The sequence below is a fragment of the Diceros bicornis genome, chromosome 5 (genome assembly GCF_020826845.1).
Source record: "Diceros bicornis minor isolate mBicDic1 chromosome 5, mDicBic1.mat.cur, whole genome shotgun sequence".
NCBI lineage: Eukaryota > Metazoa > Chordata > Mammalia > Perissodactyla > Rhinocerotidae > Diceros > Diceros bicornis.
In genome coordinates, this window is record NC_080744.1 from 96,563,251 (window position 1) to 96,587,600 (window position 24,350).

The 24,350-nt window shown below is 45.5% G+C and overlaps 1 protein-coding gene across 4 annotated transcripts in view; it reads left to right on the top strand.

Moving 5' to 3' along the window:
* The window catches only part of EFL1 (elongation factor like GTPase 1), a 130,227-nt gene extending 114,325 nt beyond the window's left edge, over positions 1 to 15,902 (top strand). For all 4 annotated transcript variants that reach the window (XM_058542569.1, XM_058542568.1, XM_058542570.1 and 1 more), the window contains 2 exons: positions 4,762 to 4,946; positions 15,072 to 15,902. In XM_058542569.1, coding sequence (XP_058398552.1) covers positions 4,762 to 4,946; positions 15,072 to 15,260 — 374 coding nt within the window. In that variant the 3' untranslated portion in view covers positions 15,261 to 15,902. The remainder of the gene's footprint in view (positions 1 to 4,761; positions 4,947 to 15,071) is intronic.
* Positions 15,903 to 24,350: the final 8,448 nt, after the last annotated feature.

Below are 24,350 nucleotides of genomic sequence, written 5' to 3' on the forward strand. Positions count from 1 at the left end.
GCTATAATTTACCTCCCATCATCCCCAAATTGGAATTCACATTGTTTCCTGTTTATTTACTATTAGAGAAAACAGTGCTGTGAACAGCTGCTTCTTCCTAAATTCTGAAAAACACAACATACCTTTGATTGCCAAACTTCTAGCTCTAAAGATTGTAGAATCTATAGACCAATCTTACTGCCTATTATGGAAGAGGAAAATATACAAGAATCTATAATGCCGTGAAATAACAGATTAGGTTCAATGAAGACCAAATGGTGACGAGATTATTTTGGTCTTGGGATATCATAGAAGACTTGGTGGAGCAAGTTGTTTTTTAAAATGGGCTTTGAATGATGCAGGAGGTTTGACTGTAGAGTTGGGCCAGAGTATTCTAGGGTGAGGAAGCTGAGCTCAGAGTGGAAAAACCTCAGTTGTGTGCTGTGGGCAATGAGAGCTTTACCTTGGCTCAGAGCGTGGAGTCTGTGCTCTGTGTACTCCAGGGTCTGGCAGTTACAGGAGCTGAGGCAGTGGTTTACTGCCAGATCACACAGGGCCTTGAGTCCAGCCTGAGACGTTCATAGTGTAGTCATTAAAAGTCAATCCCTGGGGCCGGCCCTGTGGCGTAGCGGTTAGGCATGCACCAACGCACTGCTTGTCAGGCTGTGCTGTGGCGGCGTCCCATATAAAGTGGAGGAAGATAAGGAAGATGTTAGCCCAGGGCCAGTCTTCCTCAGCAAAAAAAGAGGAGGATTGGCATGGATATTAGCTCAGGGCTGATCTTCCTCACACACACACAAAAAAGTTGATCCCTGACAAAACTGTGTCAATCAATTAACATTTCTTTCCTGATGGATGCCTCTTCCCTGGTGCCTTGCACACAGTAAGGCACACGGCTGTCTTTCTTTGCGTGACTGAACAAATGACTGAGGTGTGATGGAACAGACACCTGGTTAAAGGGCTACCAAAGTGTTTACAGTCAGCGGCCACGTGATCAGAAATCCTCGTTGATGTGGCACATTAATTTCTCAAGGAGACGGTGGCAGGGTCTCTGAATGCATCCAAGCATTGGACGCACCTGTCGTGAAGGCCAAGTGCATTTGGAAGGTTGTATTATAGCTGTTTTCCTTTGTTCAGTGATCCATCACTGTGCCCTAGTTTTAGGATTTAATTTTAGTGGAATTAAACTTGAATGGCTTAAAGTTACATGATTAATTATATTCAGTTTCAGTTACAATTATTGATCCAAGCCTGCTGGCATGACCCGTGAAGGAAGGGCCAGCTGCTGGCCTGTGCAGCAGCAGCAGTCAGGCGGCTTGTACCCATGGACCACCCTGTCAGGGCCTGTGTGCCCCAATCTACTTATTCTTCCTCCCTCCCCACCCCATTGTTTGGTATTTACTTCCATAAACCACCTTAAAACTTTTCTTAGAATGAGGTAGCAGAGTAAATAAAGATTACTAGTTCACACGTTAGCTATTATAGTAAGTTTTTTTTCCCTCGTATGAATCTCAAGCAAATAATATATAGCCTGAAGGAGATCACTAATAAAGATAATAATTGTTCTGCTCTTCTCAGAGCTTTTCAGACTATACCTACATTATTGTTTTCAGTTCTGGGTACCTCATTGCAAGAGGGATGTTAATAAATCGTAGTAGTTCAAAAAGGAAAGTTGTCAGGATGGAATAGGAAAGAAAGGTCATGTCATAGAAAGATTGGAGGTGTTTAGACTGGAACAAAGAAGGCTGGATAGCTGTCTTCAAGTAACTTAAAGGCTGACGTATGGAAGAGGGATTAAACTAGTCTCATATGACAAAAACTAGGACTAATGGTTAGAAACTTCAGGGGAGCAGATTTGGGGCTCAAGAATTATCTACCAGTTAGGGCATTCTAAAAATGGAATGGGCTACCCTGGGAGGAAGTGAGTTTTCGAAGTATGTAGCAGAATTTAAATGACTACTATGGCAGAACTGTTGACCCCTTAGTTCCCTTCTAACCCACTGTTCTGTGGTTGAACAGAATGAATGACCGGGGAAATGACAGTGTAGAATTGGGAGAGTGGAGTTGCCTTTTGCAATAGGGAATATATTTTATCTTAGATGTGTTGAATTTAAAAGGAAGTCAGGCTGCACAGTGGAAATGCCCTGGCAGTCATTGTAAGTGTGGGATTGGAGGTCAAGTGAGAGGCCTGGCTTAGAATAGAGTCTCAGGAGCCGCAGGCGTAAAATTAGTAGTTTAAACCACATAAATGATAAATGAATTGGCTCTCTGAGGGAAGAGTTTGTTCAGAGAGGAGTATGGAGCCTCAAAGACTACTCTAAGAAGACTACTCTAAGAAGTCATACCTTTAATAGTTATTGAAGTAAATAGTAGCGTGATGGTCACAGGGCCAGGGGTCTAAGGAGGGTCATTCCTAGGATTGGAGAGAGTTGTCAGAGGAGGTGTTGATCGGCAGCTTCAGAAACTGGAGAAGGCATGGAGAATGAGCATTGAGAAAAAAACGTTTACAATGTGAAAATTAGTGTGGAATTTCAAGGAAGCAGTTTTAATAGATCCCAGGGCAACCGATAGAGCCTGAGTGTTGAAGAAAGAGCACGTGGTGAAGAAATGAGAAGCTACCTACATGGGCATTGTGGGGAAGAAAGGAAGGAGAAAGTGTGGCAGCTAGCTGGGGGGGCAGAGAAGAGGAAAGGTGGTGCCTCGCATCACTAATAGAATTTTCGATTTGTTTGTTTTTAAGCTAAACCTAGAGATGAGGAAGGCCCATTAGAATTTTTAGGGTTTTTTTTATTCCTAAGACCTTGTGACACAATGTGCTTCCTGCCCTTTGTTTCCCTTTATCCTTCCTCATCACCACCACCAGGGGGAAATCTGGTCAGAGAGAGAAGGCTGGGAGTCTCATAGTTTTGCTGTGTGTCCTAAGTTCCTAGTCCAAAAAATAAACGAGTAAATAAAGGTGGGTGCAGACACATCAGATGATCACCCAGTTACTTAGGAACAGAGGCCAGGGCTCAATGTGGTGGACTCAGTGAGGAGATGTACACTCTGCTTAACTGCAATATTGTCAGTTTTTAAGGATAATATATTCATAGATCACTTATCTGATTAAAACTATTTTTTCTAAGTGGTAGGTGAAAGAAGTGGCTTTAATGAGAGTATCTGCTAGCTATAGCAAGTTCCTCACAATTGTCTGTGGTTTTCAGTTCATCTCTGTTCTTTGCAGTCTGTTCTGCTTACTAGTTGAAAGGATACTCTGAGTACCCAGAGGGACTCATACAGAAGCCAGTCAGAGGAGGGACATCTCCCTCCTGAGTGTAAGGCAGAATTGTGCCTAAAGACGAAGTAAAAGTGTTAGCCAAGAGAATTTGCTAGAATTCTTGTGATGTGGCAATAGAAATTGTTATCAGACATTAAAGATCCCAATATCAGTTTTCAGGGGAATAAAACTCTTATACTTACGGCACTTAAATATTATCAGTTTAAAAAAATATAAGCAAGCATTTAAATATGTGTGGTTTTGATTTTTAGTATAAAAATGTCATTGTGCCAATTGCTTGCTTACTAGGCCCAAATAGCCTATGTCATCATCTTAATTATCATCATCACAATAATAATATATCAGAATTATTAAAATATTTTAATATTTACAAAGCCTGGTGACACTCATCTCATTGGATTTCATACCCAAAGACAGCTCATAGGTAAAATCATATCAAAATGTCCTTTTAAAAGTCTCCTGTTTGGGGCCAGCCCAGTGGCGTAGTGGTTAAGTGTGTGCGCTCCACTCAAGTTCGGGGGACCAGGGTTCACAGATTCGGATCCCGGGCGCAGACCTATGCACTGCTCATCAAGCCGTGCTGTGGTAGCATCACATACACAAAATAGAGCAAGATGGGCACAGATACTAGCTCAGGGGCAATCTTGTTCAGCAAAAAGAGGAGGATTAGCAGGGCTGGCCCAGTGGCGTAGCGGTTAAGTGCGGGCACTCCACCGTGGCGGCCCAGGGTTCAGAGCCCGGGTGCGCACCGATGCACCTCTTGTCAAGCCATGCTGTGGCGGCGTCCCATATAAAGTGGAGGAAGATGGGCACAGATGTTACCACAGGGCCAGTCTTCCTCAGCAAAAAGAGGAGGATTGGTGACAGATGTTAGGTCAGGGCTAATCGTCCTCACAAAAAAAAAGAGGAAGATTGGCAATGAATGTTAGCTCAGGGCTGATCTTCCTCACCCAAAAAAAAGAAAAAGTCTCCTGTTCCTCATGCTGTGTTGAGGGGATTGCCTTTGGGTGATGCTATTTGAGGTGATTTCACTTTTTGTTATCTTTTATCTCTAATTTTTCTATAATTGTCATGCTTTACTTTTTTTTTTTTGAGGATGATTAGTCCTGAGCTAACATCTGTTGCCAGTCCTCCTCTTTTTTTTTGCTGAGGAAGATTGGCCCAGGGCTAATATCCATGCCCATCTTCCTCTAGTTTATGTGGGACGCTGCCACAGCGTGGCTTTGGTAAGCGGTGTGTAGGTCCACGCCTGGGATCCGAACCTGTGAACCCTGGGCCGCCGAAGCGGAGCACGTGAACTTAACTGCTATGCCACCAGGCCAGCCCCATGCTTTACTTTTTAAATAAACAAACAAAAAAAAAGTTTCCATGCTTTTGTAAACTACAATTATTGGTAACAAAATTACTCATTAGTGGATTGTTACAGGGTATGTAAGTAATCACATCTTTGTGTGGCTCAACACATATAAGCGGTCAATGAATTTAAAAGCTATATGGCTTTGCAGGTCGGGTCTATGCTGTCTTGTCAAAGAGAGAAGGTCGAGTGCTTCAGGAAGAAATGAAAGAAGGGACGGACATGTTCATCATCAAGGCTGTGCTGCCTGTTGCTGAAAGCTTTGGCTTTGCCGATGAAATCAGGAAGAGGACGAGTGGCCTGGCCAGCCCGCAACTGGTATTCAGCCACTGGGAGGTAAAAACCCAAATCCCCATTCCTTCCTTCCATCTATGGATGTGCTTCCTCTAGATGCCGCCAAGAGCAGCAAACGGAGCTTCCCAGGCTGCCTGGCCTGCCTGCATCTCCAGTCTGTCACATGGACAGGAGAGAGCAGAGGGCTTTTCTTTCCATCCAGATTAAACGATCCTTAGATTAGATGTGGTTGATAATATACACATACACATATTCATTCTTTCTCTTCATTTGATGTGAGATTTAAGACGCAGAATGTTTAATCCTCTTTTTCCACTCTAAAGGTATATTTTAGATTTTTAAAAGAAAATAACACATTTTGAAAGTGAAACTTTAAGGAACTTTTCTTTTGGGGGAAAAAGCATTTCTAGTACTTAGAGGGGAACAGTTATGCTTCTTGCAGGGGACAGCTTTCAATTATTATGTTGTACATGTTCTTCAGTCCTTGCTACGGAGATTCAAGGTTTCTATGGCTTTCAAGTGTTGTGGAATGAAATGGCTCATCAGAACCTTTCCTTGTCAGTGTAGGTAAAGGTAGTGAAAAGGCAAACCTTCTGGTAATCAAAAATGAAAACTGAACAGATCCACATGGCTGAAGAGAGAAGAAAAGGTTGTGAACACACAGTTTTTTAATTTTGGGGGAAACATAAGAAGAAGAGGGGCTGAACAGAGCCTTAAAGGAAAGGTAGCCAGCTAGAGAGGAGGAGTTGGCCCCTCTCAGTTGGAGGGGCCACGTGAGAAAAGGCAGGTGAAGGAAAACCTGTGCAGAAGACAGTCTGTTATGTTTCCAGGCAATGCCTAAGATCAGGAGTAGGATTGTTAAATTATCGAATGTGAGTAGAAAGCTTGTTTTAAGAGAGCAGTTTTTGGGCCAGCCCCATGGCTTAGCGGTTAAGTGCGCGCACTCTGCTGCTGGCGGCCCGGGTTCAGATCCCGAGTGCGCTCTGACACACCGCTTCTCTGGCCATGCTGAGGCCACGTCCCACATACAGCAACTAGAAGGATGTGCAGCTATGACATACAACTATCTACTGGGGCTTTGGGGAGAAAAATAAATAAATACATAATTAAAAAAAAAAAAAGAGCAGTTTTTGTCGTCACTGTTTACAGGGAATCTAAATAACTTCATGTTATTCACTTTTACCATGAGGTTTGTAGTTTGATGGAAGGAGCATTGACTTTGGTGTTGGGGAGTCCTGGTTTGAAATATTAATTCTGCCACTTATGTGGACAAACTGTGGCACCTCCCTGAGTTTGTTTCGCCCTTGAAGTAAAGTATGTGGAATATCTAGCCTGGTGCCTGACGCTGGTGGGCCCTCCCTAGCGTGAGGATGGTTTCCTTGGTGTCATTCTCAGAGTCGATGCCACATTCATTTTGGCCTGTTCTCAGCAGTGCAGCATTGTGCTCAGCTTCACGCAGATAGTCCAGGGTTTTTCCCTAAATTCTGTTTAAACCAAACTCATGGTTTAGGTTCAATGCTAAGCTGCTCTTATTTCTATCACTTTCTTTAGGCAGATGGGTCCCTTTCTCTAGAACACTCTAAATGAATAGTTTAAATTTAGATAATAAAGGAGAATGGGAATAATTGAGGGAGAACTTTCTTTTTAAAATGAATTTTTAGTCAAGTGAATTGGCAAAGTAAAGATGACAGTTCAGAAAAATTTACTTTGGGCAGGGCAAACTTAATTTTAATGGGCAACTTCATATCTAAATTGATACGAGTGGAGTTGTTAGTCCAAAACACTCAATTGTGTCTACTCGTCCTTAAAAAAATGTCACATGCTTTTTTGTTTGTTTGTTTTGTTTTGTTTTGTTTTGTTTTGTTTTGTGAGGAAGATCAGCCCTGAGCTAACATCCGTCCTAATCCTCCTCTTTTTGCTGAGGAAGACCGGCTCTGAGCTAACATCTATTGCCAGTCCTCCTCCTTTTTTTTCCCCAAAGCCCCAGTAGATAGTTGTACGTCATAGTTGCACATCCTTCTAGTTGCCGTATGTGGGACGCGGCCTCAGCATGGCCGGAGCAGCGGTGCGTCGGTGCGCGCCCGGGATCCGAACCCAGGCCACCAGTAGTGGAGCGCGCGCACTTAACTGCTAAGTCATGGGGCTGGCCCAAAAGTCACATTTTTAATGCTTGATAGAACCAAAGTTAATGTTGTTCCAGTTCAGGTTATCTTTTTTTGTCAGTACAAGCTACATTTTAACAGTGATTTGCTATGAAATTTTTCTTGCGTTTTGTATCTTTGTCCAGAAACTAATCGATGTTTTGATGGTTTTATTGGCTTGTATCTGATTGGTATCATTGCTGTATTTCATTATGTAGAAAACAATAGCACCACAACATTTAAGTCATTTGTTAATACCCAAGCTTATGGATAGTAATTTCCCACTTATCCAAACTTGTGGCTTTGTAGTTTTGTTTTTTTTGGCACTCAACTTGTACATAAGAACACAAACCAGTAAGAAATAGAAGGAATGGATTTACAAAGGCAACTTCTGCAGAGTAAGAACAGTGTCTGTGCTGTAAATATGTTAACTGATGTTCCTAATGGAAAACCTCATTACACTCCTCTGCCATGGGTTTTAGTGACCAGACGTGATTACAGGGCAGTGCGGCTAAATGATATTTAGAACTGAAGAGAGATTTATTCCACTTCAAAGTAATGACCTCGAGAGGCAAAACACTTTCTTCACTGGTGCTGCCATTGCTGAAAACTGCCTTCAGAACTTACAACTCAGTGCTTCTGAATGTCTTAGAGACGACAAGTCGCCGTCTCGTGAAGATGGCCTTGATCAACATTGGTGCAAAAACTGGGTTATAGTATGTTTGATCAGAACAAAGAGTGTAAGTTAAGTAATCCCTGGGATTGTCTGTAAATACGCATCCAAAACAGGTATTTAAAGCTGTTATAATGGCATCATTATTGGAAGAATTATATATTCAAATTCATATATTCTGTTGTTAAAAATACCTCATCATTTTACAGTCATTCTTACTCTTGAAAGTGATTTTATAAAGCACATTAAAAAAAATCTGTAAAATAAAGTTCTAGTCATTTCCTAATTGACAAATATATTGGTTAGGAAACATGTAAGACTGCTCTGTAAGTCAGAAGAGTCTCTCTTGAGTCTATGGAGGCAGTCCAGGGCTGGTGTGTGGCTCACTGTGGTAGGAGCCCAGGCTCCTTCTGGTTTGCTGCCTTTCTTAACACTTGGCTTCCACTGATAGTCCAAAGTGGCTGTTCCCCTCCCACCATCACATCTGCATTCCAGCCACTAAGGACAGGGACTGGGAAGAGCAGGGCATCCTCCTTCCCTTTAAGGACATGAACCGAGTGTCACGCAAGTCACTCCACCTCATCCCATGCCCAGAACCACATCTAAGAAGGCCCCACCTAACAAGGAGGCTGGGAAATGTAGTCTTGAACTAGATCAGGAGTCAGCAAACTGTGGCCCATTTCCTGTTTTGATGAATAAAACGTACTGGAATATAGCCATACTCATTCATTCACATATTTTCTAAGCAGAGCTGAGTAGTTGCGACGGAGACCATATGGCCTGCAGACTAAGATATTTACTATCTGGCTCTTTATAGAAAAAGTATGCCTACCTCCCCAGGACCTAGGGGGCCTGTATGCCCACCTCAAACACCTATCACCAAAGAAAAAGGGGAGGATGGATATTTGGAAACAACTAGTATAAAAACAGCAAGTTTTTACCAAATAGGCAGTTTTTGTTACCATGAAAATCATGGTTTTTCAGTCTCTTTTCTCTCTCAAAATTTAAAAAAAAAAAAAGCTGAAAATTAATCTTACGTACTTACTAGTTTTTAAAACGATTAGTTTCTGGCTTAGTGACCACTTGTTATTAAACTCAGTCTCTTCATGAATACCTCGAGAGGAAAGTGTAGTCAAGAACAGTTTGCTCCAGTTGTGTGTCGTCTTCCTGTCATCTCCTTGCCGCCCGTCATGGTCCTAGTCCCCAAAGCTACAAATGTTTGGAAAGTCTTGAGAACTATGTTATAATTAAATGTCACTGATCTGAAATTTTTTGGCTCTCGGTTCTTCCCCCGTAGTTAGGTTTAGAAATAACACAGTTGTTGAGATCTGGCTTCTCACTCCAAGGCACTTTTTTTCATTTGTATTGTACCACACCATATAATTTACAATCAAGAGCTTTTGAGAGAAAGTGCTTCAAAAAATAGAGAAAATAAAATTACAGGCATTTTCCATGAGGAAACCTTTGAAGTCAGCAATCTCATAATTTCTCTTTCTGTGTTTTACCCTTCTATGAAAAAGGAAGAAAAGGAGCTAATAACAGGCACAGAAAGAAAAATATTACCAACTAGTGCTGTTCTACATGTATGTCAGCGTAACCAAGACTCGCCATTTAGCGTTGAGATGCCCCTGCGGGGTGGGCCAAAGTTCGTACAGGGTGAGGAAGAAGTGGTTACAATAGTCCTGAGGAAGGTTATTTGGGATGTGGTGTTTCCCCCCTGCCAGCCAGAATCATAGTGAAAACTGGGCAAAAAATCGAAATGAAGCTCCCAAAGCTTTTTCCTTCTAGACTTCTTTGGCCAACAACTAGCAGTTGGGTGCCTTCCTGTGAATTAGAAAATGGCATCCCTTTCAGGCTGCGGGGTGGCAGAAACCATCCTCACTGTCAGCAGGTGAATCCTGGAGGAGCACCTTTTCCTCCAAGCTGCTGGCCTCGAGGGGCCTTTCTGTAGAGCACGACCTGGACACCCTTAGGGGTCGCCTTGTTGCTGCCGCCCTAAGGAAAGTCCAGACGAGCCTAACCGGTCAGGTGTTGCTCCAACTCCCCTGCTCTGAGACTTGGTTAGGCATTTTGAGGAAGAGGCTTCAAGATGGTCCGCCCAGAGGCAGGAGTGGTGAGGGGCAGGAGGTGAGGGTGGACACTGCATCTGCCCAGCTTACACAGAGGAAGCATGGGCAGCGGAGCCCACAGGGAGGGCTGGCTGGAGCGAGTCTGCAGAGGAGTCCCCTGGGCAGACGGAAGTGAGTGCAGAAAGTCCTGGCATCTTGGGAAACACACTGAGCAAACGTATATGCCAGACGTATATGCCAGAGGCTCAGACAAAGTTGGACCCTTTCTGAAACGTCTGGATCTCATATTTTTGAAACAGGAACCCTGGTCTTAAATTGGCCAGTCTGAGTCTGGTGTCTCTCAACTGGCACCTCATTTATTTCTCTCTATAACATTTGTCACTTTTTTAACTGGATTAAAAATTTATTCGCCACGACTCAGACCTGCTAAGAACATGTAGCTTCTTTATATTCTGTGATGGGTTTATCGTCCAGCTAGTTAGGGGAGGGCACCAGTAACCAGCTTGAAACTAGTGACATCACAGTCTCTGACAGGGTAGTCTGGTGGATGAGCCCCCCGGGCAATGTTCTGTTTTCCTGACTTTGTTTCCCTTCCCCTCTCTAAGAAGGACAGGCCTTCTGTGACCGCATGATGGGGAGAGAAAAATGGGCCTCAGCTCCACACAGTCCCCTTATGTCCTCACTGGTCTTCGTCTGGTCCAGTCCTGTCTGGCCACTAGGGCCAGTGTGGTGGCACCAGCCAATTTCAGGAATCTCTCATACCAACCAGTTGTCTCCAGCCACAAAATCCCCACCCACCACTGCCTTGTCCTGCCCCCAGGCTTCTGTCAGCCCCTCAGGACCCCCACATGCACTCACCAGTGTGTGGAGACTTCGAGATCAGCAGTACAACTTAACTACTCTGGTACCTTGTCAGATTTTTCTGAGAGGCTTATGGTCTCTCCGTCTGCTTGTACAGGTGTTCAGTGAAGAAGAGGAGAAATTACCCATGTTTTATAATAGTCAAGGCAGGTATGCAGCAATTCATTCAATCAATATACATTCATCAGGCATACACTAAGGGTGCCTGCCTGCAAAGAAAAATAGTCATTTGTATCTTCTTGAAGCAAAGGTTCGTGGTGGGAAGAGAAGAGAGCTGAAGAGCCCGGCAGAGAGTCCATAGGCAGGCCTCACTTGACAGGTGAATCGGCACCACTTACCAGCTGGAGTTCATTGGGCAAGTTGACCTCCCAGACCTGGACCTAGCTGCAGAGGAAATGAGGTGATGTGTGAAAGCTCTGAGGACGGTCCTTGAATTAAGAGGGCCTCGGTCAGTTTGCCACTTCGGTAGAGGGTAGAGGCTCAGGAAGCTTACGTGACTTGCTCAAGGCTGCACAGCTAGTAGTGACAGGGCCAGGTGATCAGTGAGCTGTTCTTTACATTCAGACGAGAAGTGCCTGTATATATGTACCTGGCGTGATGGGCCGGGGTGTCCTTCCTCCTCAAAGACCACAGATCCCAGATGTGGGAACCCTTACTTTATGGGCTTTTTGCTCCCTCCCAACTCCCCTGCTTTCTGCTGGCTCATTTCTAAGTGCGGTTTCTGGTATTCTCCTCCTCTGGACATGAGCATTTTGCTATATAATACTGCAGAGGAGCCCCCAGTGCAGTATACGTCACACCATTTGGATTTGGAGGGCCCCAGCAACCTGCCAGTACCTTGTTGATGGCACCCTTGGGGACTTTGCTGATCACTCTGTAGACATATACCCTGATGGCACTTGGGTCCTCACATCCAGCCTCATCCTCCTTCACTCTGAGGGCACTGGTCCGTGCTCTTACGCACCTGTGTGATTGTGGCATGGGAGGGAGGGCAGGACAGGGGCCCATAGGTGACTGTGGAAGCAGAGGGCTTCATCTGCCGGCCCAGAATGCACAGCAGCTCTTTGGGTCAGTCTGTTTCTCCGGTCGCTCCAGCCTGATGGTTTCATGAAAGCACACGGAGACACTGCCCACTTTTGGGCTTCCCCTTTCCGCTTCCATTCCGGTGTGCTTGCCCTTGTGATGCTGGTCCTGATTCCTGACCTAGCGGTGTGATGGAGAGGGTGGTTAGGTGCTTTGCTACATCCCAGGCATGGCGCTACCTAAATCAGTGATCTCATTGAATCCTCATGCAGTCATATGAGATTGGGACTTTGATATTGCATCCTTACAAATGAGAGACTGAAGCACAAGATGGTTTGAACTGACTTGCCTAAGATCACACAGTTAAGCGTTTGGGAGCTGGTGCTGCACTAGGACACCTGGCTGGTCCAGAGCCAGCACTGGTAATCCCTGTGCAGCGTTCGCTCTGGCCTGGTGCCCACTCTGGATTTGGTGACGTGTGGAACCCTCTCTGGATCTGAGCTTACACGCAGACTTCTCTGGCTCTTCCCAATCCTTGCATTTTCTTTGCCTGTTTTGTTGCATAAGGAGCAGGCACCACCACTCTCACCCCGTCCCATCAGCAAAGCAGAGTAACCGGTTCCTAAAGCAGCTTGTATGCTTGGTTTCTTACAAAGACTGAGAATTTTACTTCTTCCTTCTTCAGGGATTGTTATCTTTTTGCTAAAGGGTATTTGTTTAGTTCTTTTGTGGAGAATCTGTGAGACGTAGTACATGTTTAGAGTCTGTCTGAAAAAGGCTTTTTTTTTTGTTTATCGATAATAGTTTAACTAGGTGCAGAATTTTAGGTTCACCCTGAGGTTCCCCGGCACTGGAAGCGCTGTTGTGTTCTGGCGTCTGTTGTTGCTGGTGCGAAGCCACGGGTCTGGTGCGGGTTCTTCTGGAGGCGACCGGCGTGTGTCTGATTCTCTCTGTGTCTGCCTCGGCGCCGGGACACAGGCAGCTGCTTTGTTTCCAGCCTCTGTTCGGGGGCAGGTGGCACAGTCATCCTAGCCCTCACCTCCTGGTCCGTAGTGTCGGGTGGGTCAGAGTTGGGCCTCGGGGCACAGGTGCTCACAGGTATGCCGCCCTCCCCGCTGTCACGGAGGCCGGATTGTTTTACCATCTTCCTCAGGACTCTGAGGGATTTCAGTCTGAAGACTCGTGTCCTCCTGTTCTCTGTTCTCTGACTCTAGAACTCCTGTTAGACATAACCTACACATATTTTATGGCTCTTAACTTTTCTTTCATATTTTTTTTAATCTCTATCTCTCTGCTCTATTCTGGAAAATTACTGTAAGTCTCTTTTTTAAAAAATAATTTATTGAGGTGAAATTCACATAATATAAAATTTACCGTTTTAAAGTAAACAATTTTGTTGCATTTAGTATATTCACAATATTATGCATCCACTACCTCTATCTGGTTCCAAAACATTTCCCTCACTCCAAAGTAAAACTCTGTATTAGTGTTCTCCAGAGAAGCAGAACCAATAGGAGCTATATAAAGAGATGTACTGTAAGGAGTGACTCACGAGGGTATTGAGGCTGAGAAGTCCCAAGGTGGACTTCTGGCAAGCTAGAGACCCAGCAGAGCCAATGGTGTGGTTCCAGTCCAAGTCCAGAGGCCTGAGCCGATGGTGTAGTTTCAGTCTGAAGGCAGGAGAGGACCAGTGTCCCAGTTTATGCAGTCAAGCAGGTGAAGTTCCCTTACTCAGCCTTTCTGTTCCATTCAGACCTTCAAGTAAGGATGCACAGGACAGCGAACTCAGCACAGGCCAAGTCCGGTCTCCAGAGGGCGACTGCTTCTAATTCATGGTCTGCGACTCACTTCTAGCCACAGCCCTGGGCGGACACGGTTATTCCTGCCCCCGAGAAGAGCAGGTGGTTCTGGACCCCACATGCCTGGAGTGTGTGGCTTTGGGCCCATCTTAAGTGGGCACTAAGAGCCTGGCCTCCTGGCTCACATCTGTCTTGGCCCCTTGTGGAATATGGATGGGGCCTTTGCCCCCCTTTACTACTGTGGCCTCCCCTCTCTCCCTCCAAAAACCTCTCCCTTCCTGGTCCACAGAAATTCCCCTTTCTTGTGTTGAAGAGTGACTATTTTAAACTATATTTTTCTTTAATTTCTATGTTTTAAATCGAAAGTGTGGGGATTTGAGGCCACCCAATAAATACTACCCCTTTCCCTCTAATTGAGAAATAAGAAACAACTACAAAAAGAGTAAGGCATATAAAGGTCAGACTCTTACATTTATTACTGATAAAGCTTAATCTTAGAGAGTGTGGTCTTTATCTGTAGGCAATACTGGACTCCCAGTACTGCCTCCAGAGTTAGACAGGCAGGCCTGGCAGGGCTCCTGCTGCAGGGTCAGTCGGCTTCTGGAAACAGCGTGGAGGAACAGGACAGATTATAGACTTCCTGCGGACAGCTTGCTTCCAGTAGAAGAGGAAAAAGAAGAGGCCAGGCTCCCCAACTCTGTTTTCTCCTCTCACACATACCAGTCTGATTCTCACGGGGAACCGTGGGTGAGGAGGCGAAGAGAGGCAGGAGTATTAGGCTTGTGGAGCTCTCTCTGCGTGAAGGAACCCATCGAGTGTTCCTCCCGTAGCAGAAGCGGGGAGTGTTCAGCATATGCACATTGTCTGTCCTGTTCTGGAAGTCAGTCCCTTGTATCTGGACCTGAGGAGAGTCCATGTCCAAGTTCGCTGCCTCGTTAGTCATCATGACTTGGCTGCAGGGGAGCCGAGCCACTCTGCCCAGTCTGGCATCCAGGCTAACCCTTTCTCGGCTTCTTTCCTGTCCCCTCAAGGAGTAGCCTCAGAGAGAAACTATCCTCAGCGTGGCGTCCCCTGGGCTCGTCTTCCTTGCCATAATAGTAAGTGGGCGTGGGCCCAGAGAAAAGAGGGAAGGAGGGTGCTCGTGTCTGCCTCTGGCCTGGGAGGAACCTTTGGTCCACCAGGTCTAGCTCCCCAGGGCACTCCATTGAAATTTGGAGCAAAAGCCCAGAGTCATCAAGAGTGTGCTTACATGTGTTGATCTCTGCTGTGGACAAGGGCAAAACTAAGAAAAGACACCAACTCCCAGATATATCCTAGTGAAAGGGAGAGCCTGTTTATTAAATTATTCAAAATTAATAGTTTTCTTTCTTCCTTAGTGTTATGTAATGGCTCTATGAGCAAAGAATAATATATATAAGTTTTGTTGACTCTGCTTCCATTTGTTCTCGCCTCCCATGGTTCTTCATATTTGTTTACCATTTATAGCAAGCTTGACTGTTCATTGCTTAACTTTTTTTCTTTGTCTAAGACTGTCTGAATTGGGGTTTGAAATGAAAGGATATTTGCCTAATCTAGCACATTCTGTCACCTCTTTTTACAAGGTCCTTCCCAGCGACCCCTTCTGGGTGCCAACCACTGAGGAGGAATACCTGCACTTTGGGGAGAAGGCTGACTCTGAGAACCAGGCCCGGAAGTACATGAATGCGGTGCGGAAGCGGAAGGGGCTGTATGTGGAGGAAAAGATTGTGGAGCACGCAGAAAAGCAGAGAACCCTCAGCAAAAATAAGTAGCTACTACTACTGGCGGAGTCTTTTCTTTATAATAAATTAACAAGTATCACCCAGGGCTTGATACTGGGAAAATTTCTTTATGCTGCATTATCTCTGTGCATTCACTTTCAATAAAGTTGATCCATATAAATATTTTAAAGAGGGCGTTAGAGAACATGTTTCCAAAGTGTTGTTTTAATTGATTCTGGTACAAGGCAAGAAGTTATCATAAATGTTGCAGTGGTGACTTATTACTATCCCATGTATAACCCCCGATGGTAAGATGTGGGCCGTGGTACGGGCGGCCTGTTCAGTGCTGGGGGCAGGCACCATGCGCAGACCCCACAGTGGGCAGTGTCCTCTACACTGAGCAGGCACGCCTCTGCTTGTCTTCACAGTGTCACACCTCTGATTACATCCTCCACTTACACATATTTCATATCGAATCATTGAATCACAGCCTTTAATATCATTTGGAGAGAACACATACTTGAGAGACCAGCTCCCTTTTAGTTCTTTAAACTAAGTTGCTGCTATAGCTGATCCATTTAATGTTTTATTTTCTAGCAAAACAATGTAATGTTCGATTGTCAGTCTTTACACTTTGTGTTTTTACAACTCCTTCATAATTTGTATCACTCATTTAAATAAATGTTAATGAAAGTTATGATCTAATCCTTTTTCTCTTAAAAAAAGGTAAATTTCTGGAGTTTTCTTGGTTATTTCCTTTTAGCCTTACGGAAGGGATATTAGCTAATGTGCATGAGATTATTGCCTTTATTGTAAATATTTTTCTGAAATCTCCTCAATTGCCTCATTCAGAGATCCCCATATAAGGAACAAATACAGTGATGTACACCTGAAACTTTTACAATGTTATAAACCAATGTTACTGCAATAAACAAAAAATTAAAAAAAACAAAAAACAAAAAAACAAATGCAATTCAGTCAAAAATAGATTTTGTAATTTTTGATGTTAACATGAATAATTTTTAAAGCCACTTAGAAGAAGGATTCTTTTTTAAAACACACAAAGTTATCAGACCACACTTTGTTTTTGAAATGCTTTTAATGTTTTTTTTTCAATAAACTAAGTCCTTCTTGATACTAGTTGTAGACATTTATCTTTAATCTTTAAAGCCCTGACATAGCTGGTCAAGTCTGATTGACCCAGACTTTGGCGAAAGTGTGGATAGATAATTCACTGTCTGAGTTTAACAGATACTGATATCTGAATTAATTTGAGAGAGTGATATTCGTACTGGTTTATCTGAAAACTTTGATAACATAGGAAAAGCTAGCACATGGATTTATAACATTTGTAAATAACATCATTCAAACTGCCAGATGTGCTCTAAAAAGTATTCTTAGACTCTGCACTTTATCAGCAATTGCTGCATTTAGTAGAGAAAAGATGCCTCACCCAGCAAGTACTGGAGCTCTTTCTGCCGTCCTGCTGGGCCCTGCCAGAGGTGCCGGTGTGGGGAAGTGACATGTCAAGGTGATAGATTACTGCTGTTCCTTCTCCATGTTTGGGGAGGATAATAATGAGCAGTCACGTGACCGCAAAGAGGCAGGCCCAGGGATATAGCTGATCTGCCGTGTGAGTAATCTCGCCTATTGTGTAATTCCTGACGGGACCCCAGTCATTGAAACCCTGCCCATCTGCAGCAGCATAGTAGGGCTGTGTCTTGACTCGGTGTCCCAGGGCTGTGCCCAGCCTCAGCCTCGGTGCTGAATGCAGTGGAATGAACCAAGAGGTTCTCAGTCCCAAAGTGGGAGTGGGGGTGTTCCTGTTGTTACAGTGGGGTTGGTTTCTTGCAGTCATTTATAGACAGGCCTCAGGAGTAATGAGGAAGGCTGGGTTGAGGAAGCCACGGAACCAGGACGCTCACACTCCTGGAGCAGTCTTTGCATTGAGGTCTAGAGGCTGCTCAGGGGACAGGCATAGGCAACATCAACATAATGCCTCTTCCCAGCCAACCGGGGAGCACAGGTGGACCGGGGGAGGGGGTGCTGGGAGGTTGGCCTGTTTCTTGGGTCAGTTTCCATCGACCTGAGGGGAAATACCCATCTGTTGTGATCCTGGGGATATGGAATAGGCATCTAGGACCTGATAAAGTTAAGTGCACAGCCCATGGTCCCATTCTTTATTCAGTTGCTCTTGGTGAGCCCTGCTGTGAGTGCATCACAAGAGGATTCCAGGGATTGTTGCCTGCTTTGTGTTAAGACCAGGTAAGTCATGAATAGAAGCAGAATCTTCACTCTGGCAGAGGAAGACGGGGAGGACTTGGGGCAGCTGATACTTCTCTTCTCTGCCTCAAACTTAGGTAACGCTACCCATGTCCAGGGTTCAGAATCGTTACCTATACTGGCTCACGTTTATGACTGGAAAGTTTAGAAAAATAATTGATTTCAGAACTTGGCTTAACCTGTGTACTTAGAACTGAGAATAGGGCCCTGGATATGAAATAGCCCTTCTTTCCTGACTTACAACAGCCAAATAAGGCTCAGAGCCATGGACAGCTTATCCCGGGAGGCAGAGCCCTCCAGATGAATAGATGTTAAATCTGGGAATTAGAAGGTGTTCCATTGTGAAGTAGTCAAACTAGTCTTCTTTTTAAGGGAAAGAGCATTTTTAAACTTTCTAAGCTAGAAATAATTTGATAATAAAAGCCAAGAATTTAGATCAGATTCTAAAAACAGAAGATTATGGATGTCAACCTAAACAAACCAGCCAGACTCTGGCGGTGCTAAGACTTCTCTTGACTCAGTTGTTTCATAGACGGACCCCGTGGCACGGAGGGCGTCTTCTAGGGACTTAGGAGTGAGGAGTGGGAGCGTTTCTAACCCTCTGGCGTATCTCCCCTGCAGGTTGGGAGCAGAGCCATATGCAGCAGACTTCACGGAGGCAAGTGGCTCCTTCCAGAGAAGCAGGGCAGGAGGGAGTGAGGGGGCAGAGCAGAAGAACGAGTTCCCTAGAAGGGCCGAAATGACGGGCTGGGGCCCTCCTGCTTGGCGTTCCTGGCCCTGGGCTAGAGGGCTAGAGGCTTGATCTGGAGTAGTGGGGAGGCGGTTTCTTCTAGCCCATGGGTCCCCTTCCTCGGGGCCTTCTGGCACTCCTGAGGAAATTCCAGAGGGCCAGGCAGCCGTGTCCCACCCCGCGGGTCCCTCCCCTGGCTGACCTCAGGCTCACAGGGCCGGGAGTGTTTTGGTTTGGTGGATTACTTCATTAGCCTCTGGGTTTTGCACGGCTTGGCCAGGTGTTTGGGTCTGGCTGAGATGATTTTGTATGATTCGGGTTCATGGCAAAAGGTATAACGGCTCTGATTCTGCGGTCCCCGATTTCATTGTGATTTCTCCAACAGAAACAACCTTCAGTGACGAAATGGGAAGACCTTTTTACCACAGCTGCAACTTACCTTTTTGCAAAATCAATGATCTTGAAGAATTTTTATTTATTAATTTTTGAATGACCATTTGTAGAATATTTTCCAAAAAGTAGTTTTCTGTTGTCTTTTTGAAAAACAAAAAAACATGGCTGTTGAACCACAGAGCACTGATACTGTACAGAATAGCAGTGGGATCTGGAGCAAAGCATGTAACTCCTCAAGGCAGAGCAGAGGAGCCTACCCCAGGCCTGCGGCTGCCCTTCGTTCATCCCTGGGGAATGCACAGCAGCCCCTCGGTGCAGCTGTAAGGGCCGCCGCTAGAAGGTGCTCAGCAGCACTGTGTGGCTGGTCAGCTGAGGTGCCAGCTTCCTGTTTCTTCGTGGAAGCCTTCTCCAGCGTTCCCAGTTCCTGAACTCCGCTGGGCCAACTCCCTTTCCCTCCCGTCCGTCTACGTGCGGCTGCTGTGGACCTTGCCGCAGGCCTGCACTGTGCACCTGGAAAGTTGAAACTCCACTGTGCCTTGCTCCCACCACAAGCCTTCTGTCTTCCCCACCCTGGCAAGCTGTAACTCTTACCACAGCTCTGCCAGCCCACCAGTTTCTCCCACTTTCTGTACCCCCTTTTGGCTTTACTTTCTTTGCTCCCCAGCCTGGAGCGACACTAGTCACTCCAAACACTTTCACTGATTTTCTTCCTTCTCCATCCAGCCACCTCCACCAAACACAATCATGCCTGGGCTGACCTGCTTTCATCAAGGCTGTTGGTGATGTCTTCACCGCCAGAGCCAAGGCTTGCTCCCCGCCAGCCCTCTGTGACTGCTCCCAATGCCTCTGCCACCGTGGCCCGCTCCTTCCCCTTTTCAAAGAGCAAGAGGACCAAGAGAGCCTTGGGAAAGCAGTGCTGGTGCTGCAGTCACTCAGGGACGGGCTCCCAGGGGAGGCCACCGCGTGGCGCAGCACAGGCAGCCTGGTGTCCAGGGGACTTGGGTGCTGCAGGAGGAACTTGATGAGCAGCAGTGGCTCCTGCCCTGACCAGTAAGTGCTAGAAAGCCTCCACAAGGGACAGGGAAGGCCGAGAGCCATCTGGGAAAGTGACAGTGGACTTCAGGGCTGTGGGAGATGTCTGCACAGTGGCTGAGCTGGCCCTACCTTGATTAGACATTTGGAGACAAATATGCCGGAGACTGGCTTTCAAGGCCAGTGGGTGGGTCTAGAGGGACCACCACTGCAATTGTCCACCCCACCCTCCCAAGCCGAACAGTTCCCTTGTAGGGTTCCTGCTGCTGTAGAGAAGAAAGGCTGTAGGCAGAGGGGACAGAGGACCAGCGTGCTGCCCTGGAACAGACTCTGAGGATGGAAGCCAGGTTGCACCAAGTCCATTGGCAAAGGACCTGAAAGGTGAGTGGGGCCATCTTGTTAACTTGGCTCCCCTCTGATAGTCACCTCCTGGAGCCCAACTTTGGGCTATTCGTGTGTATGGTAGTTCTTAGTTGTTTTTTCCTGCACAATATCCAGGAAGCAAAAGCCTTCTGGATACAGCACTCTGCTTTTCTTTTGGGGGAAACCACCTCATTTCTATTCAGTCCATGAGGTTTGAGTAGGTTTGACCTCACCACACCTGCATATGACCCACGCTAGGACAAGTAAGTATATTCAAGTCCCTTGGCCTCATTGGAATGAACATGTGACCCAACAGGGTCCAATGAGTGTCAACCACAGGGCTTTTGATAAAGAGGCAATATTGGGAAAGAGACACTGTCTTTGACCAGGGTTGCTGTTACTGGTAGAATATACATGTGGGGCTGCTGTTGGCCATCTTTGTCTCCACATGGCTAGACCCTGCCAGGGAGTTAAGCTAGTACGTGAAAGCAGAGCTGAGAGATGATGAGAGACCAACTTCTGAACACTGCTTGGAGCATCTGGATTCTATACCTTAAACCAAAGCCGCCCTGGACTTTTCAGTTATATGAGGCAGTAAGTTCCCTTTTTTGTGCTGAAATCAATTTGAGTTGAGTTTAAATCACAAGTAATGAGGAGTCCTGGCCAACACAACACCTTTCCTCATGCCACCCTCCTGCTCAGAAGTGTCTGGTTCTTCCTCACTGCCCCCACCTTTGTCGTGTCTACTCTCCATCTCTCAGAGCCTGTGTCCAGTGCTGTCTATTAGGATGTCACCTTCCTTACTACCAGGCAAATAAGCTTAACTTTTTCTGAGGCCCATAACACTACATCTCTTTTGTGGTACTCAGGATGTTCTGGTAAGTGTGGTAGTGGTTCGTGTATAGATCCTGCCCCATTTACCGATTTGGAAGCTTCTTGAAGGTAAAGATTTTTCATACTCTTCTGTGCCTTACACACAGTAGATGCTCAGCAAATCCTAGTGGAAGTGCATTGATTAGCCTAAGAGTATACATTTGGTCAGGCAGAACTACGCTGAGAACACAGGTCTCCCGGCTTTCTTTCCAATGCTTCTGGAATGCCACACTTCCTGTTTCATGAGAGAGAAGTTCCAGTAGAGGGGACACGTTACAGCGCAGTGGTTCTCAAAATGCTGTCCCCAGACCAGCAACATCAGCATAACCTGGAAGCTTGTGGGAAATGCAACTTCTCGACACCCCCTCAGACCTCCTGAGTCTCACTCTGGGCCCAGCAGGCTGTGTTAACAAGCCCTCCAGGGGATTCTGGTGGCACTCAAGTGTGAGAAACATTACCATAGAGATTTTAATGGGAATTTATTTAACGTCATGCTTTTCACTTTTTACCTGCTTCTTGATTTACAAGTGAGGATGCACACTGTTCATCTTCAGTCTGAATTTAAGTAAAATTTGCAAGGCCTCATTTGGATAATTAACGTTCTTTCATCTTACAGTAAATATAGAAATTCTTAAGTCTTCCAAAAGTGTACACTGTTATTTTAGGATTGGGAAACTAAGGGTCAAAGGCAAAAAGTTTATTTAACTTGAAAAAGAGCATCTGTATAGTGTTCATTCTGGACAGAACATTGACCGGCGGAGGAAGAAGTTCTTTGCCTTTCAAACTCAGTAGAGGCAAAGAAAGGAGGGACAGTGTGTCTTCACCAGCTCCAAGATCTGGAGCGCTTAGAAATGTGCTTTTAAGGAGAGAGGACTGGATCAAACCGGAAAGGGTTGTTTGAACGTCAGGTTTAGATGTTTCTTTTTTTATTTGCCCTAATTCAAAAAAAAGTGACCTTATGAAATGGTTATGAATGTTTACTCCCCTTTTATCTTTTTCTTAAAGAGTGTCTAGAAAAATCAGAGCTGGGAGAATTTTTCTGTTATGCATATCACATGAGATCATTGAAAATACACACTTTTCACTTTATATGCTACCCTGTCCAAGGACATTGTCTTTTATTAAAACAACTTCACTTTTGAGAATGTCAATTAAAGGTGAATTCATCTGGCTGTTTTCTCTGGCTTTGAAGTGTTTTTAAATTGCCACCACCACCACCACCAGCACCGCCCCCCCAATCCTTCAAAATAAGTAGGATTTAGCATTTGAAGTGGAGTTTGGTACAGAAAAAGCGGTGCTTACTGGTCAAATATTTCTCTGAAAAAGGCAGAAGTACCCTCAAATCTGAGACCTCCTTGGGCTTCTCTCTTTGAGAGCTAATTTCCTTCTCCAGAAAAGGTTAATGTTTCTTAAGTAATGTGCAAGGAGCCTTACTCACATACCCTGACTTCACCCAGCTGGAAGGATCCCTGAGCCAGTGGCCCTATTCGTATAGGACCTCCAGCTGCTTCCTGCCTCTCCCACACACTGTGGCAGGCTCCTGGGGGCCTCATACAGGCCCTGAGCAGATCTACTTGCTCTGGGCACTGTGCTAGGGGCACCACAGCTCCCTCTCTGTCGCTTCTCTGCTACCTCTGACCTGCAGCCCAGCCCCTGCCAGCTGCTGCCACTGCTCACTGAGCCATGCTCCTGCCAAAGCTGTGGAGGTGGATTGTTTTTGTCTCTTCCTCTGTGTTGTTTTGTTGGAAAGGTTTCAAAGCAATGGACCCTTGTGTCCTGGGGTTTTACTGAGTATTGAGTGAATCAGCTCCTTGGCACCCTGCTCTCTGGAGGACCAGACAAGTATCCCTGGGGCCCAGCTTGGGATGGATTCAAATAGCCGTCACTAGCTGTACTCAAAATTATTACCCCCTTCTGTTACTCCCTCAACTGCTGTGTTTGTTGCCTTCTTTTTAAGTATGTTTTTTCTCCCAAAAATTTCCTCAGAATCCCCTACAAATAGAATCCCTTACAATTTGCTCAGTCTAGCTCCTTGCCATACCCATAGCTCCTTCTAAGGAGATCCCCACTGCCGTTATTTTTTAATAATATGCTGGTAGCGGTGGCTGCCTTTCCACTGAGTCCATCCATAGATTGTAGTAGAGTGAGACGATGACTGGACATGAGGCCCGTAGAGCTAGAGGGGAAATGGACATCCTCTGGTAGCTGTTGACTCTGACACGGACCAGTAGCTTTGAGAAGTGACCCTGCCCAATTTGACATTTGTGTTATAATGCAAAATGGTCATACACTTTAACCTAGACATCTTTCTAGAAATGTCTCCCACAGAAACATTCACACAAGTGCACAAAGATATCCATCCAAACAAGACTGTGAGTAACAGCCCCTAGAAGGAAAAATCCCAATATCCATCAATGAAGAATTGCTTAAAGAAACTACGGTGTATTTGAACAGTGGATCACTAACAGCCTTTAGAAAGTTTGAAGATCTTTACTTAATGACATAGAAATCCAAGATATATTGGAATGTAAAAAAAAAAAACAAAAACAGCAAGCTACAAAACTACACTTTGTTTGAATCCATTTTTATTAAGTATTTATAAAGTATGTATACGTTGTTAGTAAATGCTCAGAAAAAATATGAAGACACATGTACAAACCTGTTAAATTTATTATCTCTATGGGTTTAATTCAGAGCAGTGTTTTCTTTCAACATTGTTTTTCTATAAAGTTTTTCTTTTGCATATCCAACGTGTATTACTTTGACAATCAGAAAAAAATAATTACATGACATGAAATAAATAATAAAGTGTTCCTGCACCATCACTCATGGTCCTGCCATCTGGTTGCTGAGAGCTTGAAAGTGTTGCCGTCTGCACGTGAATAGTTTGACGGTATCAGGTGGGGACCTTGTTGGAACTCTGTTGAGAGGAGGAAGCCTGGTGAGCAGAGTCAAGTGCACTAGATGGGCCAGCACAATGCTGGCCATGACTTTAGGCAGGCTAGTCCGAAGCCTGGTAACTACCACAGACAGGGCAACCCAGGTGCCAGCACCACCCACCGCCCTTCCAGGGAATCCGCTGCCCCCTGCAGCCTCTGTTGGGGGGCAGGGCTCCAGGATGCTCCTGGCCCAGGAGTGGGCATGTTCTGAACCACATGGTTACACCCACAGGCTAAAAGACCAAGGAAAACTGGGGTGGGGTCTCTCGGGAATTTGAATGGAGAACCCTGGAGACAGTAAGCCAGTTGGAAGAGGACAAGGAGGAGAAAGGAGAAGAGCCTCCTCGGAGAAGTAGGGGGAAGTGGAGAGGATTGTGAAGTCACCAGACTAATGCCCTGTGCTCAACTCCTGCTCCGGGGCCTCTGGCCTCCTTGGACCCTAAACACATGTCAGCTCTGCCCCCCAGTAACCTGGCCATGCCGCACGCCCGGTCCTGGGGCCTGGTCGCTCTCCTTCACAAGGTTCCC